This window comes from Danio rerio, chromosome 25 (assembly GCF_049306965.1).
Source record: "Danio rerio strain Tuebingen ecotype United States chromosome 25, GRCz12tu, whole genome shotgun sequence".
Taxonomy (NCBI): domain Eukaryota; kingdom Metazoa; phylum Chordata; class Actinopteri; order Cypriniformes; family Danionidae; genus Danio; species Danio rerio.
Window position 1 is genome coordinate 33770046 of NC_133200.1, and position 22116 is coordinate 33792161.

The following is a 22116-nucleotide window of genomic DNA, read 5'->3' on the forward strand; positions in this document are numbered from 1 at the left end:
CTCACAGCAAGAAGGTCACTGGTTTGAGTCCAGGCTGGGCCATTTGGCATTTCTGTGTAGAGACTGATGAATGTTCTCCCCATGTTAGTGTGGGTTTTCCCCACAGTCCAAAGACATGTGCTATAGGTGAACTGTGTAAACAATGTTGTGTAAACTGGTGTTGGCCAGTACTGGGTTGCAGCTGGAAGGGCACCTGTTGTGTAAATACAGGGCGGTAAATACAGGGACTAAGCTGAAGCAAAATTAATGGATGAACCTACTGACATTTATGCAAACAGACAAATTGTGACAAGGAGAGTGGGATTAAGAGCTAGGGGAATTGCAGGAGTGTTAATGAAAGACAAACACCTCTCTTTCCTTTCTTTTCATGGAAACTTTCAGTTTCTAGAAATATTCTGACAGTATGGACACAACTGACTTTATCAAATCCTTAAATTAATGTAAAACATAATTCAGAGATTGCATAATTTTTATTTTCATGACGTTCTGCAATGATTCCGGATTTGCATTAGTTATTCATTGATGAACTATCAGTCTTAAAGCTGTCGAACAATATGGAAACACCCCAAGGGGGACCTACAGTACTATGCAAAAAATTACTATATATCGTGTGGCAACAGTGTGTAAATATATCCGGCTTTTAATAGTAAAATATATATATATATATATATATATATATATATATATATATATATATATATATATATATATATATATATATATATATGTGTGTGTTTTTTTTTGTCAGCATACTTTATAAAAACAGTCAAAAACACTAAAAGCCCCGCCCATTAGTGACGATTTCTTCCTCATTAGCTTAAAGAGCCCTGTGTGAAAAGCAACTGTCAGCCATTCGAGTTTTCACATCGTCCCTGCTGAAGAGAGCCTTAGGCCCCGTTTACACTAATGCGTTTTCATTTTAAAATGCATACGTTTTGCTACGATTACATAATTCGTCCACACCTCGCTGGAGTTCTCGAGCACCATAAACGGAGTGTTTTGAAAATGCTGGAGAAGCTGTTTTCATTCTGAAATGCTGCTGCTCCGTCTCAGTGTGGATGAGAAAAAACGGAGACATCTGAAAACGGAGGCGGGACTGCTGAGATTCGCTACCTGATTGGAGCTTTTGTGTCATTGCCTTCGTCACTGTATCCTTCCCTTATTCATCAAGCCTCTATCACATGACTATAACACATGACTTTAACGCTACCGGAAGACAGTACTGTGAACAACAACATAGGCACAGAAATGGGAGCGTTGTTTGCACTATTGTCTGTTTTAGGCGCCATAGTGCAGTTATTCAATTGTTACGGTTAGTAACAACTCTACCTTGTCGTCTGTCCACAAAAAGACCTCTCTTGCTTTCTTTGCCATCGCGTTTAATGTTCAACCGGCATTTGTTGACTAACAATAACTAAATGCAGAGCGAGACACATGCTTTCTGTTTATACTAGAACGTGCATGCCCAGAGTGCGCGAATGGTCACGTGATATACGTTTTTGGTGGCGTAGTGTGGACGGAGATATGTTCAGAGATGCTAGGTAAAATGCTAGTGAGGACGCGGCTCGTTTTTTATCTTAAACGCCAATTTAAAACTAAAACCCACTAGTGTAAACGGGGCCTTAATAGATTAGAAGTGTGAAGTTTTAGGTTGCACAAATGAACACTATTTTTTATATCTTCTTCTAAGCCATTTATATTTTACATTTTCAGTTTTTCATAGAAACAACTTTAGTCTTGTTTTGAATCTGCCACTATGCTGACATGTGGGTGTTTTAAGCTCTGTTTTTTTTTTAAAAAGAGCACAATCTCATTTAAATTTAAAGTAACAGTCACCAAAATGGCACAATTTAGGTAAAAAAGGGGCAGTTTCAAAGAGTTATTAAAATATTTGTGGGGTATTTTGAGATGAAACTTCTCATATACACTCTAGGAACATCAGAGACTTATTTTACATGGACAAAATGGCATAATTGGTCCCCTATAATGGTAGAATTTATAACCAGAAGAGCCTGCACAACAAACAAACAAACAAACAAACAAACCCTTAATCTAAACTACACCACGGAATAATAAACTTGTGGCATGGCAACTACTAAGAAACCAACCAAACATTTGAACACTCTGGGAACTACCCAGTATTAGGGCAATCAGATTTGTGCAGAAAAAAAAACAAGTTCTGCAGACTTTTTATTGTCTAAAGAGGATCAGTCTCTAGTTAGATCTTACCAACATAAATAGAGCGAATTTACTCAGCCCCTCAGTGGCTCAGTCTAAACACAAACTATAGGTCAAGAATCTAGAGCTGGAATTTATAGCTCTCACATTGTACAAAACTTACATCTGAGAAAAGAAAACACAAGTACTATAACAATATGAGACGTTTCAAACATCACAAGAACTTGAAAAAGAAAGTGACTGTATCTGAACATCCTAAACCTTTATGGAAGCTCTTGAGGACAAAGCAGATTTACACATCTTCATCTCAAACAACAGGATGTGTTTATTCTTGGTCATTGTGCAATATCTCACAAGAGTTCAAGAGTATTCCAAAAACAGTTTTAAGAAGTTGGGTCACACTTTATTTTAAGCTACAGCTTTATTTTCTCACTATTAACAAACCATTAGCTATTACTTTTAGCTCAGCAGACTCTTAAATATCTGCTTATAAATGGTTAGTAAGCAAGTAGTTGGAAAAGCAATTAGATGACTATGAAAAGTGAGTAAACATTTAGCGTTTAAAGTGATTAGCTGACTTTAAAAAAAGAGTAAACCTGTTGCCTTAAAGCACAGGTGTCAAACTCTTATCCAAAAGGGCCGCAGCTCTGCACAGTTTAGTTCCAACCCTAATTAAACACACCTGATCAAACTATTTGAGTCCTTCAGGCTTGTTTGAAACCTACAGGTAAGTGTGTTGGAGCAGGGTTGGAACTAAACTGTGCAGGAATTGAGTTTGACACCACTGCCTTAAAGGCTCATGACACCCCCCGCTTTCATTTCAGGTCTATCTCAGAATATTTTCAAAAGATACGTTATAATGGGCGTGGAGCTCCGCGAGCAGAGGCAGGAGTGGGCGTGGTCAGCAAAGGAGAAGGAGGGGAGCGAACAACTGTTTTCAGTTAGCTTACAAAATGAGACACCAACCGTGAGGAGACGCATGATTTTATAGTTTACAAAGTTAAAATGCAAAGAAATAAACAGTAATTTAATGCCCTGCTACATTTGTTATTCGTAATTTCATATACAGATAACCACAATTTATATCATTATAAAGATAATCGTGTTCATATAAACACTATAAATGAGGACTTTTTCCTCAATCCCCTGGTCTGAATGCAGACTCAGTGCAGCAGGTCTCTTGTCCTGTCTATTTTAATCATTAGCCCTGCTGGTAATCTGGAGGATTTAGGTGAACACAGCAGCACGGTGATGTGTCTAAATGTGAATGAACTCCTGATAAAAGACAAAGTCCGCCTTTCTCCAAATTCTCGTACTGCTCTCCCTACAAAAATGCTTGCTGCACACAAACAGCTTTGCTCTATCGGCCCAGACAGCATCGCGGGGAAAAACATGCAACAAACCCCGTGGATCATGGAAACAAACACATATGATGCTTCATGAACAGCTAAATACTGTGTGCCGTGAGTGGATATGAATAATAATGAGAAACCGACGCGTCATCTTTGTACTTGTGGTATTGCGCTACTTCGCCGATTTTGATCCCATCCCATTTTAAACCAGAAAGCTGAAATTAGCTGACAAAAGCTCAAAATTATCCAGTTTTCCCCACAATTGCAGCTAACAGGTGCTAACATTGTCTTAACCAATGCTCGACTCACACACAAATCTGTTAAAATCTCAAGGTTTCGTGAACCTTTAAAAAGATAAAGTAAGTTAACTATGTGCATAATTATAAAAAAATGCTGTCAATTTAACAGTTCAAAGTTATAATGGGTTTATTCGCTTTTTTAGTAAGGGATCACTTTGTACAGTGTATTGAGTAGGATTAGGCGTGTAGAATAAAATTACTTTATAAGAATTATATAAAAATCTGAATTACATAAACTAAAGCACTTCCAGGGCGATGCAGTGGCGCAGTAGGTAGTGCTGTCAAATAGGTCTCTAGGTTGCTGGTTCGAACCTCGGCTCGGCTCAGTTGGTATTTCTGTGTGGAGTTTGCATGTTCTCCCTGCATTCGCATGGGTTTCTTCCGGGTGCTCCCGTTTCCCCCACAGTCCAAAGACATGCGGTACAGGTGAATTGGGTAAGCTAAATTGTCCGTAATGTGTATGAGTGTGTGTATGAATGAGTGTGTGCGTTTCCCAGAAATGGGTTGTGGCTGGAAGGGCATCCGCTGCGCAAAACCTTCTGGATAAGTTGGGGGTTCATTCTGCTGTGGCAACTCCGGATTAATAAAGGGACTAAGCCGACAAGAAAATGAATGAATGAATGAAAGCGTTTCCAAAAGTTTATTATTATTTTGTCTGTATTTTGTCTATATGTGTATGCATGCTATGGTAACATATTATATCCACCCCAAATATATAATCTAGTAAAAAAACAAGTAGAAAAAAAATTCAGTAAGAAAAAAATATGGAAGTCAATGGTGGCAGGTTTTCACCTTTTTTTGGAAAAGAAAAAAATCTTAAACAGGTTTGAGGTTTCGAGGTTTGAGGGTGAGTAAATTACAGTAAGACAGAATTTTCCGTTTTCTATCCCTTTAAGGTGATCCTAGATGTAAGAGCTAATAATAATAGACTGAACAAAAAAATACACCAGCATGATACTTTTTCACTGGAATTCAAATTTACTAGATGAGCTTTTTGAGGTTTGTGTTTTGGGGACCATAACCTTTCCAGCGCTTGCACAGGATTGATGGACAGTTGAAAGTACATTCTGAGTAGGCAGAGGTTAAAAAGTCAGCAGGTTTCAACATCAACACAAGGGATCCTTTTGTGTGCCTGGAACAGAAGCCTGTTAACATGTACACTGTCAGTCTGAGGATGTGAGAAAAGACAGGAATGGAACAAACATGTGGATCAAATGTACAAATCCTAAAGGACTTGTTTATTTTTAGTCTAATGTCCACACTGTAAACAATTATATGATCAATTAGTCATGACAGCATATGTTTTTAGTTCATTGTAACTTATTAAACTAAGTTAGGCCGGCAGCTAGCTCTCTGCAACTCTCACATGGTCACTCACTGAAGCTAAGCAAGGCTGCGCCCGGTTAGTACCTGGATGGGAGACCACATGGGAAAGCTAGGTTGCTGCCTGAAGTGGTGTTAGTGAGGGCAGCAGGGGGCGCCCAACCTGCGGTCTGTGTGGGTCCTAATACCCCAGTATAGTGACGGGGACTCTATACTGCTCAGTGAGCGCCGTCTTTCGGATGATACGTTTAACCGAGGTCCTACCTCTCTGTGGCTGTTAAATCTCAGGATGTCCTTCGAAAAAGAGTAGGGTTTTCACCCTGGCATCCTGGCCAAATTTACCCACTGGCCTTTGTCCATGGCCTCCTAACCCTCCCCATTCATAATCGGCTTCATCATTCTGTCTCCTCTCCACCAATGTGCGGTCATGCGCAAAATGGCTGCTGTCACGTCAGGTGGATGCTGCACACTGGTGGTGGACGAGGAGATCCCCCCCCCACCCCATTGTGTAAAGCGCTTTGATTGCTCAGAAAAGCACTAGATAAATGTAAGGGATTTATTAGTATTATTGTTATTATTACTATTAATCATATTCTAACTTCATTTTATAAGTTATGTAAGTGGTTTTATTTGGATGGATTTGGATTTGTTTGATTCAGCTGTAAAATTTAGGGCAGCCAGGATTTGTTAATATTTTTTTACAGTGTTATGATGTATTTGGAGTGGGTTAAATGAAATGCACTGCAGTCAACTATTTATAATTGTGATCACAATAACTTCATAATACTTAGACATTTTTCTCTTATTTTAATTTTACACTGCTTCAATTCTGTACTTAAAGATCCAGCCACAGAGGTTCAATGGAGCAGGAAATTGTAGCTAAAACACATTGTAATAAAAATATGAAATTGCTGAGCTTTGTTTTCGAACATTTTGTTAATATTTGTTATATTTACAGTATTTTCTTGTTTACATTCCAGATAACTGAAAGGACAGAATCCCTGAATCGCTCTTTAAAGAAGAGGTGGGTTCATTCAGCAACATAAAACACTAATAAAGCACAGTGAACGAGCATGTGTGAAATCTGTTTGACATTCTTGGCCTCTGAGACTTTGTTGTACATTAAATGGCAGATTCTTGATAAAAACTTGAAAGTATTCTGGCAAAAAGGCTGTTGTCTAAAAGTAAATATTGACATAGGTGGAATGGGTCGTTGTAATACTTTGTTAATCCATCACCTTGTCAGCTATGATTTATGGGTCAACAAACTTTAACCAGATGTGGAGTATATACTTTTACTGCTTTCTTACTGTCTAGTGAGATATTGCTGTGGATTAAAATAAGACTTATCACCATATTCAAACAAAAAGCTCAGGACACAATTAATTATTAGTATTTTCAATATTTTATTTTACTATATATCATATATTCATACGTACTGTATTCAAATGTAAGAATAAACATGCTTTTATATTATGAAAATCACAGTTTGATGTGTTTTATGTAATTAGTTTTTATTTTAATATATTTTTATATTCAGTTTTTGTAGAAGTCACAGCATGTCGTACTAAGTGAAGTTTATTTATAAACTAATTTTGAGAGGATCACATGCTTATGATTGCTTGCAGCCGGTCCCGCATTATATTAATTTATAGGGATGTAACGGTATCAGAATTTCACGGTACGATAATACCTCGGTATGAATGTCACGGTACGGTATTTATTGAATCATTTACAGGAAAAAACAAAACTTATGAAAATACTCCAAAAAAGTGCCAAAAGTGTCAATGACATACAAATTAGTCATCTATCTGTAAGCTTTGAAACAGGAACTTCAATTTTAATTACAAAAAAATATTAAACCATGTAAAAAAAATAAAGTTTTAATTCAGTATTGTTGAAAACTCATCACATTCAACATTTAATCACTCACTCACTCACTTAGATAGAGATGGGTTTTAAGGAAAATTATCATATAAATATAATCTGGTAAAAGCTGGTATCTCTGGGTATTCACAATGTCCCCTGCAACAGAAAAAAACCCTCTCATTTGGGACTGAGGTTTCTGGGACAAGAGAGATATGACTTGGCCCAGGTTGACAGCAGTGGGTAACGTTGTGCATTGTCTTTCCCCGACTTGAGAGGACAAACCATGAGTCTCATGTCTGCATCAATCTGAACAGTGTGCTGACAACACCGCTATTCAGTACGCGCGCGACAACACAGCTGATAAGAACTCGCGCGACAACACCGCTATTCAGTACGCGTGCGGCGACAACACAGCTGATAAGAACTCACGCGACAACACCGCTATTCAGTACGCGTGCGGCGACAACAAAGCTGATAAGAACTCACGCGACAACACCGCTATTCAGTACGCGCGCGACAACACCGCTATTCAGTATGCGTGCGGCGACAACACAGCTGATAAGAACTTGCGCGACAACACCGCTATTCAGTACGCGCACGACAACACAGCTGATAAGAACTTGCGCGACAACACCGCTATTCAGTACGCGCGCGACAACACCGCTATTCAGTATGCGCGCGGCGACAACACAGCTGATAAGAACTCGCGCGACAACACCGCTATTCAGTATGCGCGCGGCGACAACACAGCTGATAAGAACTCGCGCGACAACACCGCTATTCAGTACGCGCGCGACAACACCGCTATTCAGTATGCGCGCGGCGACAACACAGCTGATAAGAACTCGCGCGACAACACCGCTATTCAGTACGCGCACGACAACACAGCTGATAAGAACTCGCGCGACAACACCGCTATTCAGTACGCGCGCGGCGACAACACCCGCTTTAGAGTTTTCCAGCTCTTTTTCATCCCCACTTCTAGCAGCACACTCCATTTCCGCATTACTGGATCTGTAGGGACAACAGACCGCAAGGGATGATGGTCAAGCATGGGCTGATGGGAATTGTAGTTTTCGCTACCTCCCATTCGCTTCATTCGCCTGAGCAAATTTTCTCAGAAGACCTATAGTTTTACAGAGTCATGCGACTACGGTAATATCGAAAAAAATTAATATTGCAGTATGACGGTATTTACAAAACCGTTACATCCCTATTAATTTATGATTCACCAATCAGACGATTCTTAAGCCACTATAAATACCCTAAGTTTCATATAACAGCCATTTTCGTTTTGAAGAATCCCCCCTTCCACCCCTGCTCCTCCTCCTTTCCTAGATGGGTGACACGGTAGCCCAGTGGTTAGCACTTTTGCCTCACAGCAAGAACATCACTGGTTTCTGTGCAGAGTTTACACGTTCTCCCCATACTCACTTGGGTTTCCCCCGGGTTCCCCGGTTTCCTCCCATCTAAAAACATGCAACTTATCCAAATTGACACCATAGACATGCTCCTAATAAGTAGTTATCTCATAAGAGCAATCCCTATCTGTTCATTAGCTACTACAGCAGGGGAGTTTCGAGATCTACCTGAGCTCAAACTCCCCTCTCGCCTTGCAAACAGGAGGGAGCCCCGAGCTCGAGGTCCTTATGAGCTCAGGGCTCTCTCCCGAGACAGCATACCGAACAAGCTTTACAATCAATCATCAGCTAAGTGTGAACTCTTAAATTTTATTTTAAATACTGAAAGTGATGTCCAATAAGCAAAATGATTTGTTTTGAAAACAGCAACAGCTTCAAGAAGACCCAGAGACCTGTACTGCTGCCCAAGATTGATGACAAGCTGGAACAATACACACATGCCATTGAGGTTCAGTTTCATCTTGCTACTTGTTGTGCTTTTATGTGTTAGTACTGTATATACATGTAGAGTGAAAATATGCACAGCACAGTAAAATGTAATTAGTTAATTTAGTCAAATTAATTTAGCTACTTAGAGGAGGGAATAAACCTGTTGCTTTAAAAGTGACTAATTACATTTTCTTTAAAACATTAGTAGACATGTTATAACTTGGAACTGTTGAAGAAGTCATCAGTTGGGAATTTTACACAAGTACAAGTTAATTTACTTTGGTTACATTCTCGATGGTAGAGTAATTAAGCACACTTTTTGCCCTGTGAAATGTTAAAACAAACCGGTCAACTTGACCAGGAACACTAAAGTAAGGGGCGGGATGTGAACACGACATAAGGGTTAAGTATCAAACGCTTTGTTTAAGAATAATCTTTAAAACTTCAAGTTTTATTTAAAGCTTTCAGGTCTGTCCCTGCCAGCAGTCAGATTAGATGGTTTATGTAGAGTTATTACATTTTTCATTACTGCCTCCAGAGACATTCTCTTGTTATAGTCGCAGCATTTTCTTGAAAACAATGTATTCCTCTGATTCACTGATCCTGATCATCAAATGTTTCAGATCTCTTCTAAAGAAGCAAAGACGCTTAAGTCAGCAGCAGTGGACATGCCCTGTGTCTCCGCTCCGGTGGCCTCCAAAAAAACTCTGTTTGAAGGAGGAGAAGTCTGGAGTCAAACCAGCCTAAAGGGAATGCCTTCTAAGGTCAGAAATCAGAGATGGTCATTTTTGACCCACACCCACAGTGAAACCTTTGTCTTCATTCACTTAACTTTGTGTTCTGGGAGTCATTTATTGGTCATTTTTGTAGATAGTTTAAAGATCCAAGCATTATAAAAGTGGACTATTTGGGGTATTATTGGGACAACGAAGTGCTAAAAATATATGAACAATCCCTGTTGATGCAGACCCAATGATCTGACAATATTAATATATCATGAATGCAGTTAGTCTGCAAGTGTTGACATCTTTCACAAATTTTTCCCAAAATCAATCATGTTTTTGCTGTTTCTACAAACACAATAATAAAAAAGTTTGCATTTACATTTTTTGCCTCTAAAAATGTTGTCTATATGTATCAAAATTGACTAAGACATTGACTATCTTTAGTTGAAAACTGGTGAAATGTCGACGTATGCTGTATTTTCAACGCAATCTCACAGAATGTGTAACTTGTTGATTTAGTGGCTAATTCCTATGAATTCGTATGATCTAATTCGTACAATAGAATGGAGTAACTATGACTTCACCTTCTAGGCTAATCGGCTGCTAGCATACAAACTGGTTCCCTCGATAAAATCCCTATAGTATTTTCCCATAGGCTTTTCGAAGATTGCTAATAATAAGCTCTGTGTTCAAACACTGTTCATTACACTTACACGTTTTGTCCAGCCGGATAATCCTCACACGAAAATACAACTTTGAGCTCTTTTGGATGTTAAATGCAAACACAAGAATTGAAAAGCTAACATTAGGCTATAAACGGACTACAGTGACTTCAGGGCGCTCGCCTGTTACGTCAGCACCACCCTGCTACAGACGACTTATCTAGCTTATTTTGAAAAATATGGTCCATGACAAAGATTTAGGGCCCTATCATACACCCAGCGCAGTGTGGCGTAAGGCGCGGCGCAATAGTCTTTTGGTAGTTTCAGCTTGGCGCAAGAGTCGTTTTGAGGCGTTGTGCTACGCTGTTTAAATAGCAAATGCATTAGCGCTCAATTTTGCGCCCATAGGCTTTCTGGTCTAAAAAGGAAGGCGTTCTGAGGCGGACCGCTGGTGCGTTGCTATTTAGAGAAACTATAATAGATTTTTCATTAGACCAAAACTAACCAGGTCTAAACTCCGGCGCAGAGTTGCGCCTCACCTACGCACTGCTTAATACGCACAAGAGAGCAATAGGCAAATATCTTTACAAATGAAAAAAAAAAATATTAAGGATATATATAGGATATAATAAGAATAGATATAGGATATAAATATAAAGGATTAAAATATTACAAAACATATTATTCTAGCCTACATAAATATGAAAAATCACTGCTTTTATGTCTTCTTCATCTCGGGAGGCTTTTACAGTTCATTCATAACAATTTGCTTTTGTATAATGTTATTATTATTAGCAGTATTATTTAATATATCCATATTTATATTTGTTTTATTAAAAACAAGCTTAGATTTGCCTACCTGTCCACATGGCAGGTGTATTTGGAAATAACTCAGTATTTTGACCTAACTTGGTCATTATTGTTCATTTATTCATTTGCTAGAAATTAGAACTGAATTTAGAAATAGTTTTGAAACAAATCTTTGCACTTAACAAACGAAATTAATTATTTATTGACTAATTGATGTCTGTGCGTAAAGGTTTCCCTATCCAAGAGCGAATGTGAAAGTAGATCCATTATCTTTCATTCTCACGCAGAAGATGCTCTGTTTAACAGTTTTCTGTTAAAAAAACTGTCCTGCGTGTTGCGCTCTGCGCATGGACCGTCAAAATAGAGCCCTTAATCTCTCCGTTTATTATATTATAATCCATGCTATATATTATAAACAAATAAATACGCAAAACACATAGACCTGCGTGCCTTTTAGATCGGTTTTATGTAGGAAATACATTTTGTTTTGCTTTATGGTTGTTGTAAAGTTTTAAAACTGTATGTATAAATGTGCCTACATAGTATTATCATGAGACATATTGGTAACACTTTACAATAAGGTTCATTAGTTAATGAATTTACTAACATGAACTAATCATGAAAAACACATGTACAGCATTTATTAATCATAATTGAACATTTACTAATGCATTATTAGCATCCAAGTCCATGCTTGTTAACATTAGTTAATGCACCATGAGTTAACATGAACTAACAATGAACTACTGTATTTTCTTTAACTAACGTTAACTAACATGAACAAACACTGTAGTAAATGTATTGTTCATTGTTTGTTCATGTTAGTAAATGCATTAATTGACATTAACTAATGAACCTTATTGTAAAGTGTGACCGACATATTTAAATAAGTGTATCTCTCACGTGCACACAGCCCGCTTACCTTAACAGACGACAGAAATGAGGCGTGAGGGACAAGTTTATATGCCTGCAAGTTCCATCATGGACACAGAACAACATTCAATATTCTTTTTAGGTCACGAAACACAGCGAAAAGCAGCCCATACAGTCACGTTTGCTATACATTTTATGGAGGAGTGTAAATATTGCAGTTGTGATGTGTTCAGATGAGGAAAAAAAACAACAAAAAATCACTTGATCATGCTAAAATGACAGTTAATATGTATTTTTACCCATTTATTCACACGTTTGCATTACAGAGAGCATGAAAGACAGAATGCACTGGGAAGCAGTTTCTACATAAAACCGTTTAATTAAAATAAGCGATCAACAAATGAATCTGTCTTGAGAGTCTTTACAGTTGAAGGCATTATCTACACACAATATGAATTCCCAATTAGAAAAATACTACAAACTATAAAATATTATTCATGAAAATACTTAAATAACAGACAAATCCAAATGCCCAACGCAAGCTCGAGACCACTTCAGCTCGATGACGTATAATGTGTCAGACCCCGGCTGTAGTGCCATTTAGCAACTTGATAGCAATTGTCTTTTTAAAGAAGCATAGCCGATTTAAAAATCAAGAGTGAAATGTAACTGATGTGTTTGTAGAACAAAACGTAAAAGTATCTTGAGGTTGTATAAGTCATGGACTTTATTTAAGCGATTTAACTGAAATCCCATTCAAAATACCTATTGACTTTGGGACGAGGGAACCGGAACTGCTAAAATGCTAACTCGCTTCTGAGTTTTTGCATACAGATTGACGTCATAGTTACTCCACTCTTTTTACTACGATTTGCTCATCACCAAATGATGGTTGGGGTTAGGGGTGGGGTTGGGTGCCACGCCTCCATTTTAATATCGTACATTTCGTATGACTGAACTCGTATGAATTCCTACGAATTAGCCACTAAACTGACAAAACGTAAAATACTTACATTTCCTCGTTAGATCAGGCTGGTATTTTAAGCCTGAACCGAAGTTAATGGGTCTGAAACATGTCAAACAAATAAGAAATCCTTCATGCATGCTTCTAAGCATTATGAAGGAAAACAGTGATGTCAGGGCACTATTATTACTCTGAATGAGTATCAGATTGTGCAAGCATGGAGGTCACGAGGCGGCCCCAGTGTTAGCAGCGTGAGATAGGTCATGTAGTCATGTAGTGTGGAACAACATCTGTTCTTTACACTTTCTCATTCAAACACGCTCACACTATCAGTTTGCCTGACACGTTTAAAGATCCATCAGTTGAACGCTATTGAGTAAGAATTCTTGGGAGATATCAGCCAGATCAATCATGGCTTTGTGAATTCTGCCTGATCACATATACAGTAAAGCAAGAACCTAAACATACCAAAAACAAATTCTATTGTTCTACACTGAAAACCCTAATAAGCTGAATGAACGAAAGTAATTGAGTAAACTGCCTCAAGTCTCCCAAAACTTGCATATTTAAGTTTATTTAACTTGCCAGTTTGGTAGATTATACTGAAATTGTTCAGTTCAGTGTGTGTGTCTCTGTGTGTAAGTCATTCATTCATTTTCTTGTCGGCTTAGTCCCTTTATTAATCCGGGGTTGTCACAGCGGAATGAACCGCCAACTTATCCAGCAAGTTTTTACACAGCGGATGCCCTTCCAGCCCTTCCCATCTCTCGGAAACATCCACACACACACTCATACACTACGAACAATTTAGCCTACCCAGTTCACCTGTACCGCATGTCTTTGGACTGTGGGGGAAACCCAGCTTGATCTCACGAGAAAACGTAAGTATTTTACGTTTTGGCAGTTTAGTGGCTAATTCGTACGAGTTCAGTCGTAAGAAAATGTACGATTTTAAAAAGGAGGCGTGGCACCTAACCCCACCCCTAAACCCAACCGTCATTGGGGGATACGCAAATCGTACTAAAATGTACGAATTAGATCGTACGAATTTGTACGAATTAGCCACTAAATGAAAAAGTTACGAATTGCCGTGAGATTGTGTTGGGGAAACCAGACAACCCGGAGTACTCTCCACACAGAACCGCCAACTGAGCCGAGGATCGAACCAGCAACCCAGCGACATTCTTGCTCTGAGGCGAACGTGCTACCCACTGCGCCACTGCGTCGCCCTGTGTATAATTATATACTATGAAAAAAATATTTAAAAAAAAAACACGTATCCTTTTCTTCCCTTTATGGTGAATAATTATACATGAAGCCTTGTTTTCTGATTTAAAAAAGACCTTGCACTAAAGGTTGCACATATTCGAATTTTAGAGTCAAGACTGCACTGAAAACCCTAATGTTGTCTTAAACAATTAAGTAAAGTTGACTGAACATTACTTAAAATTTTGCATTTTGTTCCTGTCACCTAAAATATGAGTTATTGTAACTTATGTACCATGAAAATGCATAAACTTAAGATTTCAAGTGTAATGAGCTCAAAATCACAGCTAACCCTTTGAAAAAATAGGTCATTTTCACAAATGTAGTCTTGACTGTAAAATTCTAATATGTGCAACCTTTTAAGTACAAGGTCTTTTTTAAATCAGAAAACAAGGCTTCATGTATAATTATTCATCATAATTATTTTTTTTTAACTTAAGGAAAAGACCATACTCCAACAGCTAAGACGTTTTGTTTTGTTTTGTTTTGTTTTGTTTCGTTTTGAGAAAATTCTTAAAGATATTGGGGGTTTCTTGACTTTATTTTGGGTACATTATTGTTTAATTCAACATATTTTCAACTAAGAAATAAAATAAATATGCATAGAAAAAAAAACCTGGTCACTGATTCAGAGTAAAAAAATAAATAAATAAAACTGAGTGCGTTGAAATATGTTAATCTACTTTTGCGTTAATTTAACAACTTGCAGATGATTTAGGAATTAAACTTCTTAATGATGGTATCCAAAACATCAAATCTTATTTAGACAGCACACCAATACATTTTCCAAAGATTCAGTTATCTGGACAATAAAGACGTCCTTAGGCTGAGCTTAAAATGCAAAGTTTCCCAACTAACAAACAGTTTGAAGTACACTGAAAACCTTTATAAGTTGATTGAACTAAATGAATTGAGTAAACTTGTTGATTCAATTCAATTAAGTAATTGAGTCTCCCAAAAACTTATAATTTAATAATTTAGTTTATTTAACTTGCTGGTTTAATAAAGTACTAAGATTGATGTGCAGTTCACCAAACTAAGTACTCTTTTCAAAGGAAATAATTGTGATTTTGAGCTCAGAACACTCTCACAATCTTAAGTTTATGCATTTTCATGGTACATAAGTTAAATGAACTCATATTTTAGGTGACAGGACAAAAATGCAAAGTTTTAAGTAATGTTTGGTCAACTTAACTTGACTGTTTAAGTAAAGACAACATTAGGGTTTACAGTGTACATGTGTGTTCATTTATTTATGTTTGGATTTATATTTTTAGGATGCCGACTGTGTGAAAGTAGGTGTAGCAAACCTGATCAACCATTGGGTGAAAGGAAGCCCGGAAGGTGGGAACAGACACTCCCCTTCTGCACCATCTGTAAGTCTATTAATGAACATGCAATGATTGAATAGTAGCCAAAGAGCTGGCCAGAGATGAGCCCCCTTGAATTATTCGCCCCCCTGTTTATTTTTTTCCCCAATTTCTTTTTAACGGAGAGAAGATTTCTTCAGCACATTTCTAAACAAACGTTTTTAATAACTCATTTCTAATAGTTGATTTATTTTATCTTTGCAATGATGACAGTAAAAAATATTTACATTGACATTTAAAGGCTTAACTGCGTTAATTAGGTTAACTAGGCAGGTTATGGTAATTAGGAAATTAATTGTAAAATGATGCTTTGTTCTGTAGACTGTCGAAAAAATATATAGCTTAAAGGGGCTGATAATTTTGACCCTAAAATGGCTTCTAAAAAATTAAAAAACTGCTTTTATTCTAGTTGAAATAAAAGAAAAAAGACTTTCTCCAAAGGAAAAAATACTATCAGAAATACTGTGAAAATTTCCTTGCTCTGTTAAACATCATTTGGGAAATATTAAAAAAAAAATCAATGGGGGGAGAATAATTCTGACTTAAACTGTGTGTATTAGTAGTATGTAGGTATATTATTATTATTATTATTATTATTAATAATAATAATATTATTATTATTCATGTATTTAAATATAGTTGAAAACATATACACTGTGAAATCACCAAATGGTTAATGTAATGTGCCACCTTGTGGCTGAATGATCTACTGCAACTTTCCTTTTCATTTTCGCAAAATCCAGTTCATCAATCACTATGCCCTATAAACTGCAGTGTTCTGTGATGTGGGTATGTGGTTTACAATGTTGGCGGTTAAGGTCTAAAGAAAAAAAAAAAACCCTCAGTTCATTATTTCCAGATGTAAGGAACATTGTTTCTATCAAACGTAAGCGTTTTTAAGAGAAAACATTGCCTGTGTCTGTTTTTAGGAAAATCATTGGGCTGCGTGATTGCATATCTTTGAATCACTTATTGAATGATTCTACATACCTTTAAAATTAGGTAAAGTTAATCGTGACAAGCCTCTGGTTTATGTCGAACAAATCTTACAAAATCATTTACTCGCTCTCATGTTGTTTGAGATTCAGTCTCAAAAAGAGTGCTTCTATAGACTGTCCTGCTTTCTTAAAAGCTTTTAAGATGAACAAAAAAATACATAAAATAGCATTAAAATAACCCAGATGAGTTGTGTGATGTATTTAATATATTCTAAAGTCATATGATTGCTTTGTTTGAGAAACAAAGATTGTACTGCTATTCATGTAAAATCTCAGTATCAGCTTTATCATTTGTTTTGTTTATTTTAGTTTTCTGAAATAATCTGTAATGCCCAAATCGTAAAGTAATCATTCTTTTGACTTAAATCAGACTGCTCTGCTTCTTATACGTTGAACTCATTTTAAACTGTAATAAATTCCCAGAATCTCACAACAATTTTTCACAATAAATTACATTACTTTATAGGATTTAACTGTTAAATTGTAGGTATTCAGAATTTTTTTGTTAAATTAAGGCTGGCATCATGATTACAGCGTTAGTTATAGGAATTCGAACACTATTAATAATTTATTCAACATAGAAATTAAAACACAATAACTTTAATGCTAGTACAGGCACTTTTTTGATATTTAAAAATATGTACAGAATTATGAAGCACCTCACAGTAATTTACTGTTAATTTACATACAGTACCTTACTGTTAAAGTTTTGCAATTATTATCCAGTAATTTACTGTAAATTTAAGGTCAAATATTTTACAGTGTAAGTGAACTAATAAAGGGTTTGTCTACCCCGAAATGAAAATCTTCGGTAACACTTTATAATAACTACACACTATAAATTATTTATTAAGCATTAGCTAATAGTGAATTCATTATCTGTTAATCATTAACTCTACATTAATAAGCGTTAGTAAGCAGTTTATAACTGCAGCTACAAATGCTCTATTCTTGACTTATAACCACATTTAAAATGTGCTTAATAATTGTATTTTCATACTTTGAAAATGATTTATTTTTCATTACTAAATTAAGTATCGCATAATTTACAAACCAGTTGTATTTAAGAGTAGTTGAGGGTTTTTAGGATCATTCAGAAATCAACATTTATTTGTCTTATTATTCAGGCATTTATTAATGGTTACTATGTATGTTAATAAATGCTTTATCAACTCAACTTCACCTAGTTTTGTGACCTGATCTAAAGTGAGGACTATTCATGCTTTATAAATCCACTATAAATGACAAATAAAGGCTCAGTTAAACTCTAAACAGGAAAAGTGACGTTATTCATTCCTATTTATTTAAAGATACACAGATGAAACTGTACTACAAATGAAAACTAAATCTTTGCAACCTTACCTAAAATAAAATCACTGTAGAGGTTAAACATTGCATCTTATTATATTGTTAAATTATTATATTGTTTTTGTTGCTTTATGTTGTATTTTGACACTCCTGTTATTTGGCAGTGTTTAACTTTTACAGTAATTTGACTTTTTAGAAAAGATTGCAAAGATTATTGTTTATTTGATTAGGATTTATAAAGCATAAATAGTCCTCACTTTAGATTGGGTCACAAAAGTGCATGAAGTTGAGTTAATAAAGCATTTGTTGACATATTAGTTGACTATTAGTATAGGCCTGAATAATAAGATATATAAATGTTGATTTCAATAGTTTATTAATTATTTACTAACTCATTCTGAATTATCCTAAAAACCCTTAACTACTCTTAAATACAACTGGTTTGTAAATTGTGAGATACTTAATTTAGTAATGAAAAATAAATCATTAAAGGGCCATGACACCCCCCACTTTCGGTTAAAGTCTACTTCAGATTTTTTTCAAAAGATGCATGATTAAGGGCGTGGAGCTCCGCGAGCATCGGGCAGGAGTGGGCGTGGCCAGCAGGGGAGAACGTGAGCCAATGAAGCTAGCTCACAAAATGAGACAAACCGTGAGGAGACGCATGACTTTATAGTTTACAAAGTTAAAATGCAAAGAAATGAACAGTGATTTAATGCCCTGCTACATTTGTTATTCGTAATTTCATATACACATAACCACAATTTATATCATTATAAAGATAATTGTGTTCATGTAAACCCTATAAATGAGGACTTCTCCCTCAATCCCCGTATCCAGCAGACTCAGTGCAGCAGGTCTCCTGACCTGTCTACTTTAACTGTTGGCCCTGCTGGTAATATAGAGGATTAGGCAAACACAGCAGCACGGCGATGTGTCTGAATGTGAACGAACTCCTGATAAAAGACAGCGTCCGCCATTCTCTAATTCTCATGCTGCTCTCCCGACAAAAATGCTAGCAGCACACACACAGCTTTGCTGATCGGCCCTGACAAGATCGCGGGGGAAAACATGCAACAAACCCCGTGGATCATGGAAACAAACGCATATGAGCCTTCATGAACGGCTAAATACTGTGTGGCCGTGCCGTGGGTCCGTGACGTGTCTCACAGCTCGGGCTTGACTCTGGCAGGTCTCATGAATAATGAAGCAGCCGGCTCTTTTCATAGGATAAGAAAACTCCGCTACGAATAATAATGAGAAACCGACGCGTCATCATTGCACTTGCAGTACTGCGCTACGTCGCCGATTTTGATACCGCCCCAAAAATCATTTTAAACCCGGAAGCTGAAATTAGCTGACAAAAGCTCAAAATTATCCAGTTTTCCCCACAATTAAAGCTGACAGGTGCTAACATTGTCTTAACTGATGCTCAACACACACAAATCTGTTAATATAAAATAAAAAGTTCTCCAGGGTGTCCTGAACCTTTAACTATGAAAATACAATTATTAAGCACATTAAATAGGTGCTAATAAGTCAAGAATACAGAATTTGTAGCTTCAGTTATGAACTGCTTACTAACGTTTATTAATGTAGAGTTAACGGTTAACAAATAATGAATTCACTAGATGCTACTGCTTAATAAATGTTTCATAGTGTGTAGTTATTATAAAGTGTTACCAAATCTTCTTAATGTTTACTGACCCTCAAATTGCTCCAAACCTTTTTGAATTTATTTATTCTGTTAAAAGGAGATATTCTGGAAAAAAAGCTGAAAACCTGTAACAAAACAGTTTTGTATTGACGTCAGTGTTTAGAGGTTTTTCAGCAATCTTCAAAACATATTTTGTTTTTAATAGAACAAAGAAAGACAGGTAGGTTTGGAACAAGTTTAAAGGGTTATGATACATCATGTGTTGAGTGATGGACGTAGACTTGGGAGATTTTCAAGCATGTTTTCTTATGTCCATTTCCAGGATGTTAAATCTGGAGGTGTTATGCGGAAAAAGAACATGTGGGAAATTATTGGAGAAGGTTCTGCAGCTGAGAGATCGGGTCTGGGAGGAAAGGTGAATATTCTGGCGTCATCATTTTTAAAACACATATTGATAAACATATAGGGGAATGATGAATGCATTGCTTAACACCACCTCCACTGTTCTTTCTCCTACCTTTTAGGGATCCTCCTTGGGTAAACGGTACAAGTTTGTTGTGACAGGCCATGGGAAATACGAAAAAATTCCCACTGATGATGATCACTACAGTGCTTACCCAAATGGAAAATCAAGTAAGATCCTTTCTTCTATTGTACATAATGTACTACATTTTTAAACCTTTTTCTATTAAACATTAACAGGTATTTCAGTTTGTGCTTGTAATATTTACATGAATAAATCAGCTTGATCTCACGAGAAAACGTAAGTATTTTACGTTTTGGCAGTTTAGTGGCTAATTCGTACGAATTCGTACGAGTTCAGTCGTAAGAAAATGTACGATTTTAAAAAGGAGGCGTGGTGCCTAACCCCACCCCAAAACCCAACCGTCATTGGGGGATACGCAAATCGTACTAAAATGTACGAATTAGATCGTACGAATTTGTACGAATTAGCCACTAAATGAAAAAGTTACGAATTGCCGTGAGATTGTGTTGGAATAAATACACAGTCTAAAATAAAATGCTTAACAAAAAAAGCAGTGAGTTTTATGTATACATGCTAACAATTTGTTACCAAATTTTATAGCAGGCTAGCTAAGACTATATTTATAATACTAAATATTTAAATATATAAAGTGACGTTATCCATCGCCTCACAAGTTCAAGCTTTGTTCCCTGATAGGCCTAAAAAGATTTTAAACTCAACTAATTCATTTAACTGTATACACTGTAAGAAGTAATTAGTTGATTTTACTTTAAAAAGTGAGTAAACACGTTGCCTTAAAACTAGTAAATGAAGTAAATTAAGTAAATGAGCTATTATAAAACTTAAGTTAAATCAACATAACAGTTCCAAGTTACAATGGATTTGAAGTCTGCAAGTTTTAGGCCTCTGACACTATTTTTAAAGCACGCTGTACTGTGTATCTCAAACCACAGCAAGTTGCTAACACAATGCAAATATATCCATTCAGTTAATGTCATATGAATAATATAAATAAATAATCATATTGTCACTCAGAAGCCTCTGGTTTATGTCGAACAAATCTTCCAAATTAATTGTTTCGCCCTCATGTTGTTTGAGATTCAGTCTCAAAAAGAGTTCTTCTATAGACTGTCCTGCTTTCTTTTGTATTTATTTTTCTATTTACAGTACTTAACAGTTAATAGAGACCAGAGCTTTTAAGATAAAAAAAAAATAAATACATAAAATAGCATTAAAACAATCCAGATGAGTTCTGTGGTGTATTTAATATATTCTAAAGTCATATGATTGCTTTGTTTGAGAAACAAAATTTTATTCACCATTCATGTAAAATCTCAGTATCAGATGTATCATTCGTTTTGTTTATTACACTTTTCTGAAATAATCTATAATGCCCAATTTGTAAGGTAATCATTATTTTGACTTGAATCAGACTGCTCTGGTTATTATACGTTGAACTCATTTTAAACTGTTATAAATTCCCAAATTTTCACAACAGGTTACTGTCATTTTTCACATTAAATTACATTAGTGTCACTTTACGGCATTTAACTGTTAAATTTTACGTATTAAGATTTTTTTGTGAAATTAAGGCAGGCATCATGATTACAGCAAGTTACTGTAAAAAATGGCTATAACTTTTCCACATTAGGTATAGGAATTCAAACACTATTAATAATTTATTCAACATAGAAATAAAAATAAAAACTGTAATGCTATTTCCGACACTTTTTTGATATTTAAAAATATTTACAAATCATGAAGTACCTCACAGTAATTTACTGTTATATTTACATACAGTACCTTTCTGTGAAAGTTTTGCAATGATTAACCAGTATTTAACTGTAAATTTAAGGTCAAATATAAAAGAAAATAATGATATTGTCACTCAGAACAAGTGTTTTATTAGAAAAAATATATATAAAATAACATTTAATCTAGTACAGGGAACTTATAATGCAAAGCATTATACACATCACTGTCAGGAAAGAAAAAAAGATATTTTCATTCTGACAGTTTCTGCAACAAAAGACAAACATGCCAAAAGGCCAAGGCTAAAATTGAACATTACCTAAGCCTGAAATGAGAACATGCATGTGTTGACAATCAGCAGTCACTGTCATTC

The 22116-nt window shown here is 36.1% G+C and overlaps 1 protein-coding gene across 4 annotated transcripts in view; it reads left to right on the top strand.

The window, feature by feature from the left end:
- lsp1a (lymphocyte specific protein 1 a) overlaps positions 1 to 22116 on the top strand; it is a 70598-nt gene that overhangs the window by 42277 nt on the left and 6205 nt on the right. For all 4 annotated transcript variants that reach the window (XR_012400494.1, XR_012400495.1, XM_003201460.7 and 1 more), the window contains exons 7-12: positions 6133 to 6176; positions 8809 to 8890; positions 9495 to 9635; positions 15449 to 15547; positions 19827 to 19919; positions 20029 to 20137. Coding sequence is in view for 2 of the 4 variants with exons in the window: in XM_003201460.7 (XP_003201508.2) it covers positions 6133 to 6176; positions 8809 to 8890; positions 9495 to 9635; positions 15449 to 15547; positions 19827 to 19919; positions 20029 to 20137 (568 nt within the window). In the remaining 2 variants the exon portion in view is untranslated. The remainder of the gene's footprint in view (positions 1 to 6132; positions 6177 to 8808; positions 8891 to 9494; positions 9636 to 15448; positions 15548 to 19826; positions 19920 to 20028; positions 20138 to 22116) is intronic.